At 45.0% G+C, this 18,287-nt stretch overlaps 1 protein-coding gene across 1 annotated transcript; it reads left to right on the top strand.

Moving 5' to 3' along the window:
• The first annotated feature begins 206 nt into the window (after positions 1 to 206).
• Positions 207 to 17,028, top strand: LOC112228540 (fibroblast growth factor receptor 4). The gene is made up of 16 exons (XM_024393943.2): positions 207 to 955; positions 3,079 to 3,278; positions 6,028 to 6,363; positions 6,574 to 6,627; positions 7,154 to 7,417; positions 7,587 to 7,843; positions 8,191 to 8,314; positions 9,580 to 9,909; positions 10,120 to 10,459; positions 10,612 to 10,733; positions 10,851 to 10,961; positions 11,151 to 11,341; positions 12,350 to 12,472; positions 12,933 to 13,141; positions 14,066 to 14,171; positions 14,491 to 17,028. The coding sequence occupies exons 2-16, from the start codon at positions 3,185 to 3,187 to the stop codon at positions 14,665 to 14,667; spliced, it is 2,838 nt and encodes a 945-aa protein (XP_024249711.1). The 5' UTR covers positions 207 to 955; positions 3,079 to 3,184; the 3' UTR covers positions 14,668 to 17,028.
• The last annotated feature ends 1,259 nt before the right edge of the window (positions 17,029 to 18,287 follow it).

Below are 18,287 nucleotides of genomic sequence, written 5' to 3'. Positions count from 1 at the left end.
GAGACATTAAACGTAATTGAGCAACAATCTAGAGAAACTGTCAATTAAGATATTGGATTTGGGGTAAATGGAGTGGAGGCGGCAGAGATCTTGGTTTATATTTGTCACCGAGGGGGCAGCCTCTGAGGGGATTTGTTTTGGGGGTGGGGGTTACAGAATCTTACGCCCTCCTCCCTCTTCTCGCTCGTTTTAGTCCATTGTTGTGACTCTTGCGCTCACAGTGCAGTGGAGTCGGATCGGCAGCGAGACGCAGCAGAAAGCTACCCGCACCATTACCAGAGTGGCTAGCTAGCCTAATTGAGATTTAGCTCGCTTTTAAATGTACTGCGTTCTGTTGGGACCAACTCATTTATGCACGGAGTCTGAGCTATTGAAGCGCAAACCACGGTGCGCAAAGATTGACCAACATCTGCTCTATTATTGAAGCGCTGTTGTCGAATAATGTATCCACATTGACTGAGAAAGGAGCGATATAAGGGACTACACCGAGAACATCGGAGATTTATCTGTTTCTATTTGCAGCAACCAACACGGATCTTGTTCCTTCCAATCGCAAGAGGGGAAATGTGAATTGAGCAGCAAGTTGCCCGAAGTCTCTCCTTATGGATGTAGCACTTTCAGCAGCATGAACCCGAAATAAGGAGCCAGGCGCGCAAGCCTCATTCTGCTGTGAGAACACAATTGGGTCCGGGTGAAGTGGACTTTGCGCCCCAGTTCCAAGGATCAGCGCTAGCTCCTTCCCTGCCTGCTCCACACCGGTAGCTGTCCTTCATGTTATGGTTGTTTTGATGGATGTATAAGTGTATCTCCGAGGTTTTCACCGGGACCCACATTAAAGGCAATCACCAAGAAACAGAAGCCCAATATTCACATCGATCGAATGGAACTTGGATATTCTGGTGCCTAATAGACTTTATCAAGGATTGATCATTAAGAGCAAACACCGACAAAAAAGGTAATACGATTTCCTTGGACCCGCGAGGTTGCATAATTATTTCCTGGCTGTATGTTTCATTGCCAAATTGATTTGAACTCCACACATTGTACTAGTCCATGAATAACCTTTCTTGCAAATAGTTCCATGGTTGGTTATGTTTTTTTTAAAAGCTTTTTTAACATTAGGCCTATATTAGACAGTGTGATTCGGTTAGTCTAATGTAAGAGTTTTAATGAAATGCATGATAATACAGCCATACTTCTGTTTTTATAATGTATTTTTGACATTGCAAAATCCCCTTCAATTTCAGAATTTTCTCACAAGTGAATGAGAGATTGCTGAATGTGGCAGTATCTGTGCAGTAAAGAGTTACAACATTGTTTTCACTGTCAAATCGATTTGATTGACTTTGGGAGCGTGTGAAACAGACGCGCACAAACATGACATGGTGTTGTTGTGTTTTCTCTCCCAATAGTTTATGCGATAAACCAACTAGATACTTTGGATTGGTTATATCAGTTAGGCTACAAAGATAGGCGTATAGGCAATAATTGTAACGCGCCTTGAGAAACTGATTTAAGTTATAGCGAATTTCTCACGATGATCATCTAGTTAAAATGTTACAGAAAGAGTTGTTGGAAGGTAAAGGAGCAGAAGACATCGTTTGATTTATGACAACAACATTGTAACGGCTAAAGCGAATCAATGATCGCAAACAAATTAACCGGTTGTGTAGATCCTCCACGACAATGAAGGCATGTTTATATTTCACCTGGTGCTTTTGTCATAAACACAGACAAATCACTGGGCAACTTTTACTAGTTTATTTCATGGTCTTCATGGGACCACATCGAGATGAACTCACCTTTCACGCACCGTAAATAAGACCACATATACACCCCCCCCACACACACACACACACAGTTCTAAATGGAGAAAGAATAGGCTATAGTTCATTCACGGGCATAGTTATTAAAGTGTGTGCGCCATGGCGGCACGCACATGGTATGCATGGAACACTCCAGGACTGGCGCCTGTGCACAGTTGGCCCGGCTCGGTTCGGTTGGCGTCATGGCACCTGGACAAAAATAATCACGCCGCTCAGTCTTGTTCCTGTTGTTCCTGTTGCCAACTTTGGTCCCCTGTCACGCGATTATAAAAAATAAACATATTTCCATCAAATCAAAATGTTTTTTTGTCATCATAAGAACAGTCTGCTCTAAAAAATAGTTTAATGTTGAATAAATCCTCACTAGATTATTTCAACCTGGACTCAGTGGCAGACGTAACATAGTAAATGTAGATCAGTCTCCCTCCATTTAGTATGATACAGTATGTTACATCTTGTATGGTATGTAGGCTAGTAATTTGTCGATGTCCAGCATCCATTTAGTATGATATAAATATATGATATGTTACGAATTACAATTTGTTGTGGCTAACGTTAGCTAGGTGGCTAACATTATCTAGGCTAGGGGTTAGGGAAAGGGTTAGCTAACATGCTAAGTAGCTAAAATGCTAAAGTTATCCGTGATGTGATTCAAACACTCAACCTTTGGGTTGCTAGACCAACCTCCCTCCTTTAGTTATGGTTTCTAAGTAACATTTTGTCTTATGTAACCATACCAAGCTTAACATATCATACTCATTTGAGTGTCACATGTTTACTTTTACTATGTTATATAAATGTTATGCCTAGTCTTTGAGGCAGGCTGATTATTTAGGGGGCTCGGGGAAAAATGACATGTGTAGGCTTATTTTTCTTCTCTGTTCTGGCCTGTCTGTTGTGTTGAGTGTGCCTGTGAATTTGCTATTGTTGCTCCCCGATAGCTTCCTGGCAAGTCTCAAGTGTTTTCATAGTAACGGTCCATTATCCAGACAGGCTGTGCACCTTTCTTCCAGCCGCACATTCACACCCTTTAGTTATTCATGATGCAGGGGACAGTGGACAATGTGCTTTAATGCCTAAACAGTCAGGACACCAGTTTAGAATACAAGGCCAGTCTAAAAGAGTCTATTTCTATCACTACCTATTCACAAGGCTATATCCCACAAACAATTTCAGTGCTACTTACTGAAATCACATGCTACAATTTTAATTAATGACTGACTGACTGTCTCACTCTGTGTTGTCCTTCCAGGTCCGGTTTTTGGTGTGTGTGTGTTGAGTTTGCCAATGCCCGGAATCGGTGTGTGAGGCCAGGGTTAGCCCCCCTTCATTATTTTGCTATCACACACACCTGCAAGATGGTGAATGTCTATACGGTTTGCATCGTCATACTCTGTCTGACTGTTGGACTCCTGACCAAAGCCATCGGGCCAGAAGACGTAAAAACAAAAGGTAGGTTTCTAAACATTGCCAAGACTGTTCTTCTTATATGTTATTTCTCCTATACTGATGAATGGTCCGAAGCCCTCTTGAGAATGATTTGCTGATGAACCACTGGTTGAATTCTCCCAGAGGGTGGTTTCTCAACTATGCAGTTTCTTAAAATACATCTCTCAAGTCTATACTTCCCAGCTTAATGTTTCAAGTGAGGTTGCTCAGTTCTGCTCAGACAAGTAATAAAATAAACCACCAACAAAAGCTTTAAAAATAATAGAAAGGCCATTAAATGAACACTTCCCCCTCACATTTCCATTTTATTCACTGAAAGATCTCACTGGGGAAGTAAAAAAGTGCCCGTAGCTGTACAGTACAGTAAGCCTTTGATTCGTTAGGGTGGTCTATTTATAGGAGAGAAGCGAGCCATAGGGAAGGTGTGATCCAGTCGAATTCAAGGTGACAGGAAGGAGAAAGGTTGTAATCATTTTTTTTGAAGGGGGGGGGGTAAAGATTTTTTAAAAAACAGTGTTTTTGGTGCCGTAAACCATGCTACCCGATCCCTCCAAGACCCTGGGGCTCGGAAGTGTAAATTTGTCTGGCCGGGGTTGGAGGGTAGGAAGGAGAGGATGGTGGGGGGGCCTTCCATTGATGCTTTACAAACACACGCCTGTCTTCATTTATTACCTGCCACAGCCATCCATTTTGCTCTAAGTATTGTTATGATGTGTGCAGATTGGCTACAGCCTCGGTAAATTGCAGCCCTCCAGGCTCACAGGAGCTGTGGTCTTTTTTATAAGCCCCTATACTGATCACTATCAGGAATGGAGGAAGCCCTACTCTAGTCTAGGGTTTATTTAAAAAACGTTGATCAACTTATTTGCATTATTCACAGCTGTTTAGAGTCCAAGCACAGTAAATAACTTCCAAAAGATTTAAATACAATTCACTGATGATAAACCCCTCGGCTACCACAGCAGTGAGAGTGGTAAGACAGGGAGACGGGGCTGTGTAAGGTGAACCCTGGTCGTTTTTCAATGGGCCTGTTTGTTAAGACTCCGTGGAAAAGCTCACTCCCGCCGTGGAGAATGCAGCACTAAATCTCTGCCAGAAAACATTTGACTCATTGGACAACGGTAATAATTCAGCACTTCAACACCATCCAGGAAAGTTCCTGTTTACCAACCAGAAAAAAAGAGAGAATGAGAGAGAGAACAGAGGTAGCCGTGAACTCTTTTAAGTGTGGCTGCAGGATGAACTTTGTGATATTTTTCTCGCGGAGGAGGAGTGAAATGTGTGCCACACACATAGTTCCGGAGCACAGGCATCAGTGTGCTAACGTAGAACAGTGCTGCTCACACTCAGGCTTTGACTGTGATTTACTGAGGAATATATCCCCTGCAGATATGACATAGATCAAAATTCATTGGCATGTAGGATACTTTGCATTTTAACTGGTTAATCACTGGTCTGTCCTAATGTGTTGTAAGCAACGTGGGTACAATATTATCGCTCACTGTTGAGACAGAGTCAGTATATTACTGATAATATTGCGTTATGGCAGTTGGTTCTCAGCATTTCCTTTGTGGTGAAAGGATACTAATGTAGAAGACTTACATTGCCAAATGTGCCACCCAGGAAATAAACAAACCATAGCATACCATGGATTCAACTCTAAAGGAACTCTAGTCATAAAAGAGGCGAGTGCATCTGATGGCCAAATGGTCAAACCCAGCGTAGTTCCCCCATCCAGTCGAGTCACACCAGTGAAATGTTTTGTGTGGTGTTGTGTTTGTCCCCTCGACACTTGGTGACTATTCACACTCAGCTGTGAGTTCAAATGAAGGCCACAGGCCTCTCCAAGTCCTCACAAGTTCATTAGCATGGCTCTGTGTACTTGGTGGGAAACGTCGCCTTTCCAGGAATAATAGAAAGCGGCACTTTTCAAGTTGCCACGGCTTTTTATACTATGCTGCAAAGTAAATTCACAGTGTGTGATGGGATGGTAAACGAATGGCTAGATGGGTCAATCTCATAGTCAAGTGAATGGGAGTTTTTAACGGACAAGGAACATATAAGGTACTTATTACAGTGTAATAGAACTGTATTTTTTGTTGTTGCTAATTTGAGTTGAATTCAAACAACCATACAAATGATGAGGATAATCGTGGCAATTCAAGAACACTTTTTAATTTTTTTTATCCAAAGCTCAAGTCTTGAGGTTTTAATATGTGATACCTCTTAAAGCATAATCATGGTATTATGAATTGGTTCTACAAATGGAGCATTACAGAGTGAACAGGGTCGTGTTGTTCTCTCACCATTAACTTGGTGGCCTAGCTCTCCCCTGTGTATTCCTCCTCCTCCTCTACCTCTGCATGGCTCGTAGAGCAGTTAGGGAGAGCAGCTCCTCAAGCAGGGGGAACAGATTGCCTTTTGACTGACTGAGGGAGCTGCAGGAAGTAATCACACAGAAAATTGGCCTGGAATTTGCACTTTTCAGCGTTTTAACTGAGCGGGTACATCGTATATGGCTGAACGAGCAGAGGCCAGGGGAGCACTTATCGTGACACATTAGCCCCCAGTTTATCAGTGCACTCCATCACCCACCAACCAACCAGCCCACATTCAAACACAAGCATGCTGAGAAATGCAAGAAACACATACTTCTATGGAAGCGTTTAGATGTAAACTGAAACCTAGGGAGTTTTTCTCTTTTTAAAAATTATTCTCACAATTCCTCTCCTCTCTCGTTCTCTCTGTACAGATCTGAGAGTGCCTCGGCCACTCATCTTGCCTCATTACCCGGAGAATGCTACAGCGGTTGTAGGGGGACAGGTTAAGCTGCTGTGTAAGGTCCACCGGCCGGCCTTCACCAAGGTTCAGTGGCTGAAGAGAGACGGAGATCGCCTGGGAGCCGAGGGCCAGCCACATCTTAGAGTTCTGACGGCACTCCAGAGCAACATCTCCAAAGTGAACTCTCTGTCTCTGAGCAACGTTTCTCTGGGGGACACTGGGGAGTACATCTGTATGGCTGAGACCACCACACAAGCTGGACACCAGCTTCAGTCCATGCAGTCTGCCTGGCTACAGGTTCTACCAGGTAAAACAGAGTTTATTAATCAGGCTATGGGATGCTTCTCACATAGAATTAGGAATTAGACTACATAATTTAATAGGATCTCTAGGGCTTTCCATTCAGTGTATCCTTGTGTTTTATAGTCAATTATATCCTGATAGTAATTGATGACTAACAACAATAACTAGTTGGAAGTCAATGTATATTAATCTCATACCTTGTCTTTCCTGTTAGAGACCCTGATCTCTCATTCCCTGGACCAAAGTACGGCCATTGAAGTCCCAGCAGGTAATGGCCATTGAACTGCCTCTATCCCAGTGGAGTAGAGAGAACAGAGAGGAGTATGAATGAGGATGACAGGGGTCATCTGTGTGACTGAGAGGCTGTTTGGTGGGCTGAAACGGGGCTTTCTCTCCGAGCCTGTCTCTTAGACCTCCACTGAACCATTGCCACCCCATCGATTTATTTGTGAAGGCCCATCCGCTGTCACGTTCATTAGCTTCATCCTTTTTATCTTTCCTTTCTCTTTTATTTTTTCGGGTAGCTAGCTTGCTCTCACTCCCACACTGATCTATGCTGAACAAAACAAGGAGCAAAGAGAGGTGGAGAGGCCTCCGGTCGCCATGGGGAATTTTTTTTGTATGTGTCGGGTGGGTCAGGGGGATAATGTGGGCGAGAATTGAAAGGTCATAATTGAGGGAATGGCCACTCTTTTTAAAACGAGATGTGCCCACTGATTGTACTGTGTGTGTACGTGTCTTTCAGCGTGTGTCAATACTCACGTGTTTGTTTTGTCTCCCCATTGTCCCTGCAGTTGTCCTGGATGACCTTGGTGAGGACACCAATGAGCACCTGCTCCTGGAACCGGGTGATGTCCTCAAGCTGCGCTGTGACACCAATCGACCAGGGGGCGTGTACTGGTACAAAGAGTGGACCCGGGTGCTGCACACCGCCCGCATCCAGATCCGCGGGGGCGTTATAGAGATCACAGATGTGACGTACGAGGATTCTGGGGTGTATGTGTGTGTCCTCCGGGGAACCAAGGAGCCCCTGAGGAACTTCACCATCACTGTAGCAGGTGAGGTCTGGATCTAGAAAAATAAGATCTGAGCCTTAGAGATACATGTAGGATCCAATCTAGTTTTAGGTTCTATTGATCAATTTCTATGTTCTAAATTCACCCTTTCTAAATGATCAGTTATGATAAAGTTATTAACTCTTTTCATGTCTTTATGCTACTCTCTCAGACTCACTGGGCTCAGGTGATGATGATGAGGACAATGGTCTAGAAGACACGTCAGCTGAGATAGATAATGACCAGGTCTACTTCACAAGAGGTCCCTACTGGACCCACACCCAGCGCATGGAGAAGAAGCTGTACGCAGTGCCGGCAGGGAACACGGTCAAGTTCCGCTGCCCGGCAATGGGCAGCCCTCTGCCCTTCATCCGCTGGCTGAAGAACGGACACGAGTTCAGGGGAGAGCACCGCATTGGAGGCATCAAGGTGAGACAGTGACCAACCTGGAAGCAAAGACAGAAAGAGAGTGGCTAAGGTGGGGAAGAGAAGGAGGGTCAAGGAGGGAGGGGGAGAAAGACGGTGGTTCGCGGTTTTCTTTATTAGTGTATAACCTCCACATACTTTGGCCTCAACCCTGGTACCTGACATTTAGTCTCAATAGGGAAGTAACACATTGTGAATCTATTTAAACTGGATCCATCAACAACAAGTTACCATAGAGACAGACAAGCACTTCCAAAGGACAAGCCCATATAACTTGTATCCATAGGAACGGTCCAACACACAACGTATAGACCACCCATTTCTAACGTGTCCGTTTTGTACATTTATAGTTGAGACACCAGCACTGGAGCCTGGTGATGGAGAGTGTGGTGCCTTCAGACCGTGGGAACTACACCTGTCTGGTGGAGAACAAATACGGCTCCATCACACACAGCTACCTTCTGGACGTGCTGGGTAAGAACACACAACCATCCACTTCATAACAAAAACCTCTCTTCACCTACCCAACAATAGTCTGCTGTTTGCTCATCTGACATTCAACTCCCAAAGCTGGGAGTGATAGTATGGGAAATTAGCAAAAGTAATTCCCTCCACCATCCTCTAATTCAACCAAATTCTGTCAAACTTAACACAAGCACTTTCCGTCTGCCTCTCCATAACGACTGAAAGTAAAGTTGGCATAAACTCATTATAAAGTCTGCACAGCTAGTCAAAGCTCCATAGTGTGTGCAGTACTATACGGTATTGTCACCACCCTCCTACACCCATCACCACCCCACTCTAGACATCTAGACACAGGCCCGTCTCCCTGCGGAGCCACTGCCGACCCATGATACTTAGCACATGTCAGACTTAATTACTGTCACGTCCCAGCTCTCTCCCCGCTCTGCCCCAGCGGCATCTCACTAGACACAGAGAAACACAGAGGTTCTAAAGCCCACCTCAGACAGAGGGAGGATAGAGACGAGCAGGGAGCCGCCAGAGTGGCTGGGCCCACGGGGGTGCCACGATTCAACCAGCACCCGCCCCGGGGCTTTAGAAGTCCACCGGGATGTTTCATGATAGAGAGAGAGACACAGAGGCAGTAAATATCAGGCCTGTCGGGGATAAAGAGGGGGGGGCGGGGGGGCTGGCGTCAGCCGCGGCAGGGGAGAGAGAACGTCCCAACCAGTTTTCCCCCTGACCTGTGACTGGCCAGTTTGTTTCGCCGGCTTGGCAGTCTGGCGTGGGGTCAACTACTGTCTCCAAAAGCATGTGAGGGGGAAAAGAGCATGCACACAGAGAGAGAGATAGAGAGAGAGATAGAGAGACTTCAAGGCTGGCCTGGCTAGAAAAGAAAGCTGCTAATGAAACCAATTAGTGAGACTGCCTGAGTATGGCTGGCATTGGTTGTGAGAGACGCTGCTTATCGGTCCCTTCCCCTTTGGCGATGCTGTGCTGCACTGCGATCAGTCAGATTAACACTGGTCATTACCACTGGCCTTTCTCTCCATGCCTCTGAAACGCCACATGTTAGAAAACTAAAATACTGTAATTTTAGATTAGTATTTACTTCAATGGCTAGGGTATTTCAGACAGAGGAATTTCCCACTCGCTGTCTCCCTGGCCAAACTTTGAACTCTTCCCCCAGTCAAGGGGAATCCTCAATGCCCTCTGAAGTCTAACACTTTCTCTCTGTATTTCACCCTCCCTCCCCCTACCTCGCTCTCTGTTTTCAGAGCGCTCCCCACACAGGCCTATCCTGCAAGCTGGTCTGCCAGCCAACACTACAGCGGTGGTGGGCACTGATGTCCAGTTCTTCTGTAAGGTCTACAGCGATGCCCAGCCTCACATCCAGTGGCTGAAACACATTGAGAGAAACGGCAACCGCTACGGTCCAGACGGGACTCCTTACGTTCAGATACTGAAGACAGGCAGCCTCAACATGTCGGAGGTGGAAGTTCTCTACCTGACTAATGTGACCATGGAGGATGCTGGAGAGTACACCTGTCTGGCTGGAAACTCCATCGGCTACTCCTACCAGTCTGCCTGGCTCACTGTCCTCTCAGGTACGTTTATTACTCAAACAATAGTATGGCAACATATGGCCAAAGTAAGGAATCTAGAAGAGTTCAGAAGAAATGGTCCCTTGTCTTTTGGGTCAACATACTACAGGTCTTTTTGTATCGTCAAAGGAGTTCAGAAGGAATTGTCACTTGAGCTTGAGACAGTTAGTCTCTAACCAATCCTCTTATTTCCTTCTCATTGTCTTCTCACAGAAGAGGACGTAGCTGACGAGGTGGACTTAATGGAGACCAAGTACACTGACATCATCATCTACGCGTCTGGCTTCCTGGCTCTGGTCATGGCCATCGTGATTGTGGTGCTGTGTCGCATGCAGGTCAACCCAAGCAGAGAACCCTTCGATGTCCTCCCCGTCCAGAAACTCTCCAAGTTCCCCCTCCGCAGACAGTACTCTGTGGATTCCAACTCGTCAGGGAAGTCCAGTGCGTCTCTGATGAGAGTGGCCCGCCTGTCTTCCAGCTGCTCCCCCATGCTGGCCGGAGTCATGGAGTTTGAACTGCCCTACGACCCTGACTGGGAGTTTCACAGGGAGAAGTAAGTCCTGCTTTGACTTACTCATTTGTTAGGGGTTTTGTTGAAGTTGCTTAATGGTCATTGAATTCCTCCATCTTGAATGTGTGTTTTGGTTTCTGTTGAGTTCCATGTATCTACACTGTACTGACCATCATTGTCCTTCCTCTTTCCAGTCTGACTTTAGGGAAGCCACTGGGTGAGGGCTGCTTCGGTCAGGTGGTCAGAGCTGAGGCCTATGGGATCAACAAGGACCATCAGGAGAACATCTCCACTGTGGCCGTCAAGATGCTGAAAGGTATGAGCTAGGTACCATCTTCTTAGGAGGAGACTGGACAATGACTAGTATTTACTATTAACTCTATTTCCAGATATGTTCATAAGATGTAAAATGTGTGTCCTTCTCGTTCCCCAGATGATGCCACAGACAAAGACCTGTCAGATCTCATATCTGAAATGGAGCTGATGAAGGTGATGGACAAGCACAAGAACATCATTAACCTCCTGGGGGTGTGCACACAAGAAGGTTAGTTCAGGACAAAAGTTCACAACAGATAATAACAACCAAAAGTCAAAAGCTACTATCTCACTTTTGCTCCTCACTCATTTGATTCTAGCCCTGCTCATTGAAGTTGCCATTAATGGTGGCCCCATGCCTCCAGGCATCCTCAGTGAGGGTGGACTCAGTCACAAACGTTCTCCTCTCCCCCATCAGGTCCTCTGTACGTGCTGGTAGAGTATGCGTCTAAAGGCAGCCTCAGGGAGTACCTGCGGGCCCGCCGGCCCCCCGGCATGGACTATACGTTTGATGTGACCAAAGTGCCCGAGGAGCAGCTCACCTTCAAAGACCTGCTGTCGTGTGCCTACCAGGTGGCGCGTGGCATGGAGTACCTGGCCTCCAAAAGGGTGAGTACTATGTATTAATGGGGTTTGGCCAGCAATTGAGCTTGTATACCCTACCTCTATCCTTTGACTTTCAAATGGATGACTTTGGCCTGAAGGGGTTTAGTTATCTCCGTATGTCTTCTATCAGGTTTAAAATGTGTACCTGGCCTTCTATAGAATGCCTTTGGCCTGAAGGGGTTTAGTTATCTCCGTATGTATTCTATCAGGTTTAAAATGTGTACCTGGCCTTCTATAGAATGACTTTGGCCTAAGGGGTTTAGCCAACAAGCAAGAGCAAGTTGCAAACCCCTCCCTCCTTCCTTCCCTCCTACCCCCAACACTCCCTTCCTCATTCACTATCCTCTTCTCTCTTATCAACACACCATCCTGTCATTCCACAGTGAAGTGGTGGTTGAGCCCTGTTTTCCCCTCCGTTCATCCATCCCTCCGTCCTGCCTCCCGCAGTGGGCTTTGTCCTTTTTAGCACTGCCATAAATCTGTTAGCAAACAGGCGCAGAGCTGCGTCTGTGCCCCGGCATCGGGTTTCTGTCTCTGTGGCCTGCTAAGAATGCAGCAGTCTGAAACCACCCCACCATTACGGAGCCCCCGCAAAACCAGGGCTTTCTCATTTCCACCAATCCCCAAATGCCACGTCAATTTCAAATGAAAACCAAAATAAACTTAATGACATCCATTCAAATCTGGCAGACAGGGATTGTTTTTCGACGAAACCTTCAGATCTATATAAAGTCGACTTAATTTGGTGCGTCTGGTTAAAATTGGACGCTGCGTGTTGACTTAAGACCGGGTCTTTTCATTTTAGAAACTTACAGCGAATAATTTCTTTGTCAATCCTATCTGGTTTTACCAGATGCCTGCAGAAACAGACAACCGCAATGTAGACCTCTTCACGTCATTGCAATACTTTAATTGTAGGGTATCATTTCACAAGCACTTAACATTAAACTCAAAACAACATATATCTATCTTCATGTTCAATGACTTTACTCTGGTTTCTCCTCTCTATAGTGCATCCACAGAGACCTTGCTGCCAGAAACGTCCTCGTCACAGAAGACAACGTCATGAAAATCGCAGACTTCGGCCTTGCAAGAGGAGTACACCAGATCGACTACTACAAGAAAACCACCAACGTGAGTTATCCAATCCTGCTATCCCCCTGACTGGCTCTGTGGCACCTTGTCCCTCTCCTAAACCCAGATATAAGTGCCTGTACCAGGGCTGTGCTGCTGTGCGTAGTCTGGCTGGCCAGCTTTTAGAATAGCCCCAGCTGGTATGTGTAGACACAGCATACTGTCTGCTCTCTGTCTAGTGTCACCCAGTCGGCTTGTGCCTGTTTGCAGCTTTAATGCTCTTAAAGACAGATGTTTGATGTGTGCCCACTGATTGGCAGCCAGCTTAATGGAAGATAATTAGAAAAAGGGGACAAGGAAGGGAAGAGGGAAGTGGGCGAAAGAAAGGGAGGAGTGGGGGGAGTGGAGAAGACTGAATGAAAGGCTAGAACTGCAATGGTGCTTCGGCTCTGGCGTTGTGGCCACCGACTGACTTACTGCCTGTCCACCGCTCACTAACCGTGGTTGTTCTGTTTTGCAGGGACGTCTGCCAGTGAAGTGGATGGCACCAGAGGCCTTGTTCGACCGAGTCTACACACACCAGAGTGACGTGTGGTCGTTTGGCGTGCTGATGTGGGAGATCTTCACCCTGGGGGGCTCACCGTACCCCGGTATCCCCGTGGAAGAGCTCTTCAAGCTGCTGAAGGAAGGCCACCGCATGGACAAACCCTCCAACTGCACACACGAACTGTGAGTAGACACACATAAGTGCATACCAAAACTTACCAAACACTCACCACAGCGTTCTCCTCACCTAACCCTTCAACTTGAAGTTGTAAATTGATATTTATTACTGTGTTGTGAAAGAAAGAAACAGTAAGTGGACGTTTGCCTTCCTTTAGAATATATATTTTGGGTCCTTTCTCCTGTGCTATATTTGGATGTGTGTAAATGTGAAAATGCTGTGGATGGGTTATATACCTTGATACTAACTAGCCCTGTCTGTCTACGTGTATATACCCCAATACTAACTAGCCCTGTCTGTCTACGTGTATATACCTTGATACTAACTAGCCCTGTCTGTCTATGTGTATATACCCCCTGTCTGTCTACGTGTATATACTAACTAACTAGCCCTGTCTGTCTATGTGTATATACCTTGATACTAACTAGCCCTGTCTGTCTATGTGTATATACCCTGATACTAACTAGCCCTGTCTGTCTATGTGTATATACCCTGATACTAACTAGCCCTGTCTGTCTATGTGTATATACCCTGATACTAACTAGCCCTGTCTGTCTATGTGTATATACCCTGATACTAACTAGCCCTGTCTGTCTATGTGTATATACCCTGATACTAACTAGCCCTGTCTGTCTATGTGTATATACCCTGATACTAACTAGCCCTGTCTGTCTATGTGTACATACCCTGTCTGGATACTAACTAGCCCTGTCTGTCTATGTGTATATACCCTGATACTAACTAGCCCTGTCTGTCTATGTGTATATACCCTGATACTAACTAGCCCTGTCTGTCTATGTGTATATACCCTGATACTAACTAGCCCTGTCTGTCTATGTGTATATACCCTGATACTAACTAGCCCTGTCTGTCTATGTGTACATACCCTGATACTAACTAGCCCTGTCTGTCTATGTGTATGTGTGCAGCTACATGAAGATGAGGGAGTGCTGGCATGCTGTGCCCACACAACGACCCACCTTCAAACAGCTGGTGGAGGAGCTAGACAGAGTGCTGCTGTCTATCTCTGACGAGGTGGGTGTCTGGATCCCCGTTCACACACACACACACACACATACACAAACACACACACACACAATCTGCTCGCCAGATGTCCTGTTGCAACAGACTGTTCCAGCTATAGTTTAGTTTATTACTGTAAGACACCCTGTAGTTCAAGATTAGAAACCAAATCTCTCTGGGTTTGTACACAGCACAGTCTCAGATAAAATGTCAAACCTACTATACATCACACAACACAAACGTCAAGCTTAAAAATACAATAAAATACACAACAACACAAATGCAAAGTGTTACCAAACTTAACTGTTTCTCTCCTACTTCTTTTTCTTAGTACTTGGACCTGTCGACACCTTTTGAACAGTACTCCCCGTCGTGCGAGGACACCTCCAGTTCTTGCTCCTCGGACAATGACTCTGTCTTTACCCACGATGCCCTGTCCACCGACCCCTGTCTGCTGGGTTACCACGACGTGCATTCTCGGGTAGACATGAAAACGGCACTGCGGTAGACTGTGGCTCCAACGGGAGTCCTCTGGCTCAAAGGGCATTACCTGGAGAAGTTTACGTTAGAAAACAACCATGTTGCATGAAAAGTGTAACTTGGACTGTCTGCTCTGGGACTGTGCCTAAGAACAGTATCTCAAACCTTGGCACTACAGGACCCTGGTCATCTAAAATGGCTGCCTCTTCTTCTTCTTATCAGGTTTGGGGTGTTATAGTAAAAGGACTCTCTTTTGTTTGGGTCTCTACAGAGAGGATCGACAATGGGCTTCTTGTACTCAAACTCATCCGAGCTTGTCTCTGAACGGTATCCAAACTGGGCTTTTAAACCAGAAAAATATGTTTTAACAAAAAATATGTTAACACTTCATTTTAAGTGTCCATAATAAACCATTCATAAGGCATTATGAGGCATTTACAAATAGTTTTCTCACATTTTATTACTAATTATTCCTACATTTGTAAATGTTAGTAAGCAAGTTATTCACACATGTATATATATTTCCTTAAACATCCTGTGTTGAATGCTTATTCTTTTACCAGGTACTGCTGGAATGTCTAGCATCTATTTGTGAGAAATGACACGGGTCACTCAAAACCTTCAGAAAGTGTTTATAAAGTATAAATAGTGCACACTTTACATTACGGACTGCAAAAATACTTTACTAATAATTAGTAAATGGTTTATAAATGCCTTATAAATTATTTATTGCAGACCCTTAAAATAAGGTGTTACCAAAAATATTTATTTTGATATAAAAAAAACAGAGAAGTTGATTGTTAAATATACATCTCTCTGTATATAAGATTATTTTACATTTTGCTATTTAAAATTGTCTTAAATCTCAGGATCTCTTGTATTAAAAAGTTGCTGTAGGGGCAGCAAAGTGCCTGAATTTTTGATTTCCTGTGAATATATTAAAATATACAAATATTTTATGTACATATCACAAAAAAGACAATTACCTTTTATAAATTATTCTAAATGATACGAAAATGAAGGTGTCCAACTGAGGTGAAGAAAGAAATAATGTATTCAAGTGTTTTAACAGACAAAAAGTCGTTGCGATTCTCATTCCATTTCATCAAAACAACCTCAGCCCCGTTTGTACTCTGCTCTGGCTTTACATGGCATTGAGGCCAGTCGGTCAAAGCCCTCAGGACCCCCAATCTCTTATGCTTTCAATTGTTGCATACATAAACTAACTGTAAGAACAGTATGGTCTGGGCCCTGAAAGAGAAGAATACAATTCAACACAGGACACTGTGGGAATACAGGGGGAGCAGCCCAGCTTCTACTGTCAGTGCTGTATGAAAAGAAAAGGACTGGACCTGCATGTCTGAATGTGAAAGGCCCAGTGTGATTGATTTCTAATGGGAGAATCCTCCTCTTTTGTTTCCCCTCTAAACCCTTTAACCAGGCCCAGTGTGTTTGCAGGGGTACAGGCTGAGGCCGGACCTGGACAATAGGCTCTTTGGCAATCCTGATGGGTGTGACTGTGGGGACACTGTGGGGACAGGGAGGGTAGGATGATCCAGGGGTAGCCTCAGCCCCTCAGCCTGGGCCTGTGTGCAAATGAAGAGTCCCTTATTATGTTAATGCATGGCTCCCACTGATAGCCATCTTTATCCTGCTACCATCTTCAATATACAAATGCTAATTCTGATGCTCTGTTACCATTGGGAAGAACTCTAGAAATGTCCCCCAGGAAATGCAAAGGGTTCACCTCAAATCATATAGATAAGCCTTGCATGTTGCTGTTTCAACAACGCGTCACAATCTAACTGCCCTGGGTTGTTTTTCATTCAGATGACTCAAAAGCATTTTTAGAATAAAGATTGTGATGTTGTCAGTTGAAAGCAAAGCATAATGCTCATACAGTAAAAATAAAGAAATAACAAAAGCTATTCAGGTAGCAGGGCAGTGGGGATGGCTACCATTTTGTGTATATTGATATCCTTACTGTTGAGTTGTGAGATTTATTTGGTGTGTCATCATTTTTATAAAACAAAACATTCAGCAAATTAGCTCAAAAATATATTTTTTCTCCTGTAAGGCAGCTATACCAATGCATGACCTCCAACTGAAAACCAAACCATGAGCTTCAGAACAGCCTCTTTGAATTGAACTTAGCCCTTCGACATCGAGAGGTTTATCACAAAGATCTTCAGTGTTGTTGTTTTGATTCCCGTACTACACAACGTCAGGATCAACTGCATGACATTCCATTTATGTACGCCCAATACAATTGTAACAATCACAATGTTCTTTAAAAAAAATCCTCAAGAATATTATTTTTAGAAATATCTAATTTATTTGTTTTATTGTTTTGTTTTTACATGAAATAAAGTATAATTTAAAATATCAACTTTGTCTCTTTCTGTGGCCATGTGTCATTCTTTTAGAAAGAAGGAGAGAGGAAGAGACAGGAGGCACAGAAAGAGAAAGAACGACAGCAGCTGAATACAGGGAAAGGAAAAGAAAGAAAATGAGAGCGTGAGACAGACAAGAGAAAGAGAGATGAGGGTTAGGGGTTAAGGGGTAGCGGGAGAGTGCACTCGTGATCACAGAGAACCAGTGCCTTTTAAGTGGCACGCTTAACCCCAGCACACGGCTGGCTTATCTCTCATGTGTAACAAATCATGACCAGTCAGTCAGAGGAGGACCAGGCAGGGAGCCATCCGGCTTTGTCCTACCCAGGGCAGGGTTCTCTCTGCTGGGCCTGATAGCGGCCTGTGTCTGGGGTTAGAGGCCATCTGATCCAGCTGGGGACAGGGAGATAAGGCCAGCAGGCCAGATATCAGTCTGGAGCTGATCTATCTCACCTCCTCACATCTCTACATGCTCAGGATGCCTGGATGAGGGGCGGTGTGTGATATGGGGCGGTGTGTGATATATAACATAAATTCATAAAACCCAAGACGCTTAACTCTGGACGTGATACCTGACATTCTCAAGACACAGTACCTATCCCTTTGAAATTCTACAGCTTAGTGGGTTTGTTAAGAGTTTTGTGTGTCTCCCAGAGAGTGCACTTGAAACTTCGCTTATAAAGCAGGACTGAGTAAAAAAAGTGCTAAAACCCCCCTATCTGGAGATGTTGAGCAACCACAGCTCATTGGACAGACTGTACTGTTCAGATAAGAGAGTGTGTGTGTGTGCGCGTGCTTGTATGTATGAGTTTGAGTCAGTCTGGTGAGCGTTTGAGGACACTCCCTTGTCACACGTATATGTGTTTTCCCCAGTCTGGTAGTGGTTTTGAGGCCATTCATATTTTCCTATTGTATGTGGGCTCCATGGAGGTCACCACTGTGGCTTTGGTCAGAACAGACTGGATAGAGCAGGGGGCAGTGGGAGAAGAGGCACAATGGCCGGACAGGGACATGCTGAGAGAGGACCGGATGGACAGAGCAGGGGCTGGGGGTAGTGGGGAGTGTTGAGCGCCAAGCCAGGTGTTGACTCAGTGGTTTATATCGGCTGACTGTGTTCCTGGTTCCCGGGTGGCTGCTGAGGCCACGATTACTCAGCCATCATTGTGGGGAAAGCAGCCATCCTTGTGGGGCTACATCTCACACAATCTCCCCACCTGAATCATCACACAGAGACAGATGAGAGGGCAGTGTTTTT

The sequence above is a fragment of the Oncorhynchus tshawytscha genome, linkage group LG30 (genome assembly GCF_018296145.1).
Source record: "Oncorhynchus tshawytscha isolate Ot180627B linkage group LG30, Otsh_v2.0, whole genome shotgun sequence".
Classification (NCBI taxonomy): Eukaryota; Metazoa; Chordata; class Actinopteri; order Salmoniformes; family Salmonidae; genus Oncorhynchus; species Oncorhynchus tshawytscha.
Note: the sequence above shows the minus strand (reverse complement) of the source record. Positions and strands in the feature narration are given on the sequence as shown.

Excerpts from the sequence above, each read along its gene's own strand:
- LOC112228540 (XM_024393943.2), top strand. The coding sequence starts at position 3,185 with ATGGTGAATGTCTATACGGTTTGCATCGTCATACTCTGTCTGACTGTT. Across the intron at positions 9,910-10,119 it reads CTGGCTCACTGTCCTCTCAG|AAGAGGACGTAGCTGACGAG; the intron begins GTACGTTTATTA and ends GTCTTCTCACAG. Across the intron at positions 13,142-14,065 it reads TCCAACTGCACACACGAACT|CTACATGAAGATGAGGGAGT; the intron begins GTGAGTAGACAC and ends GTATGTGTGCAG.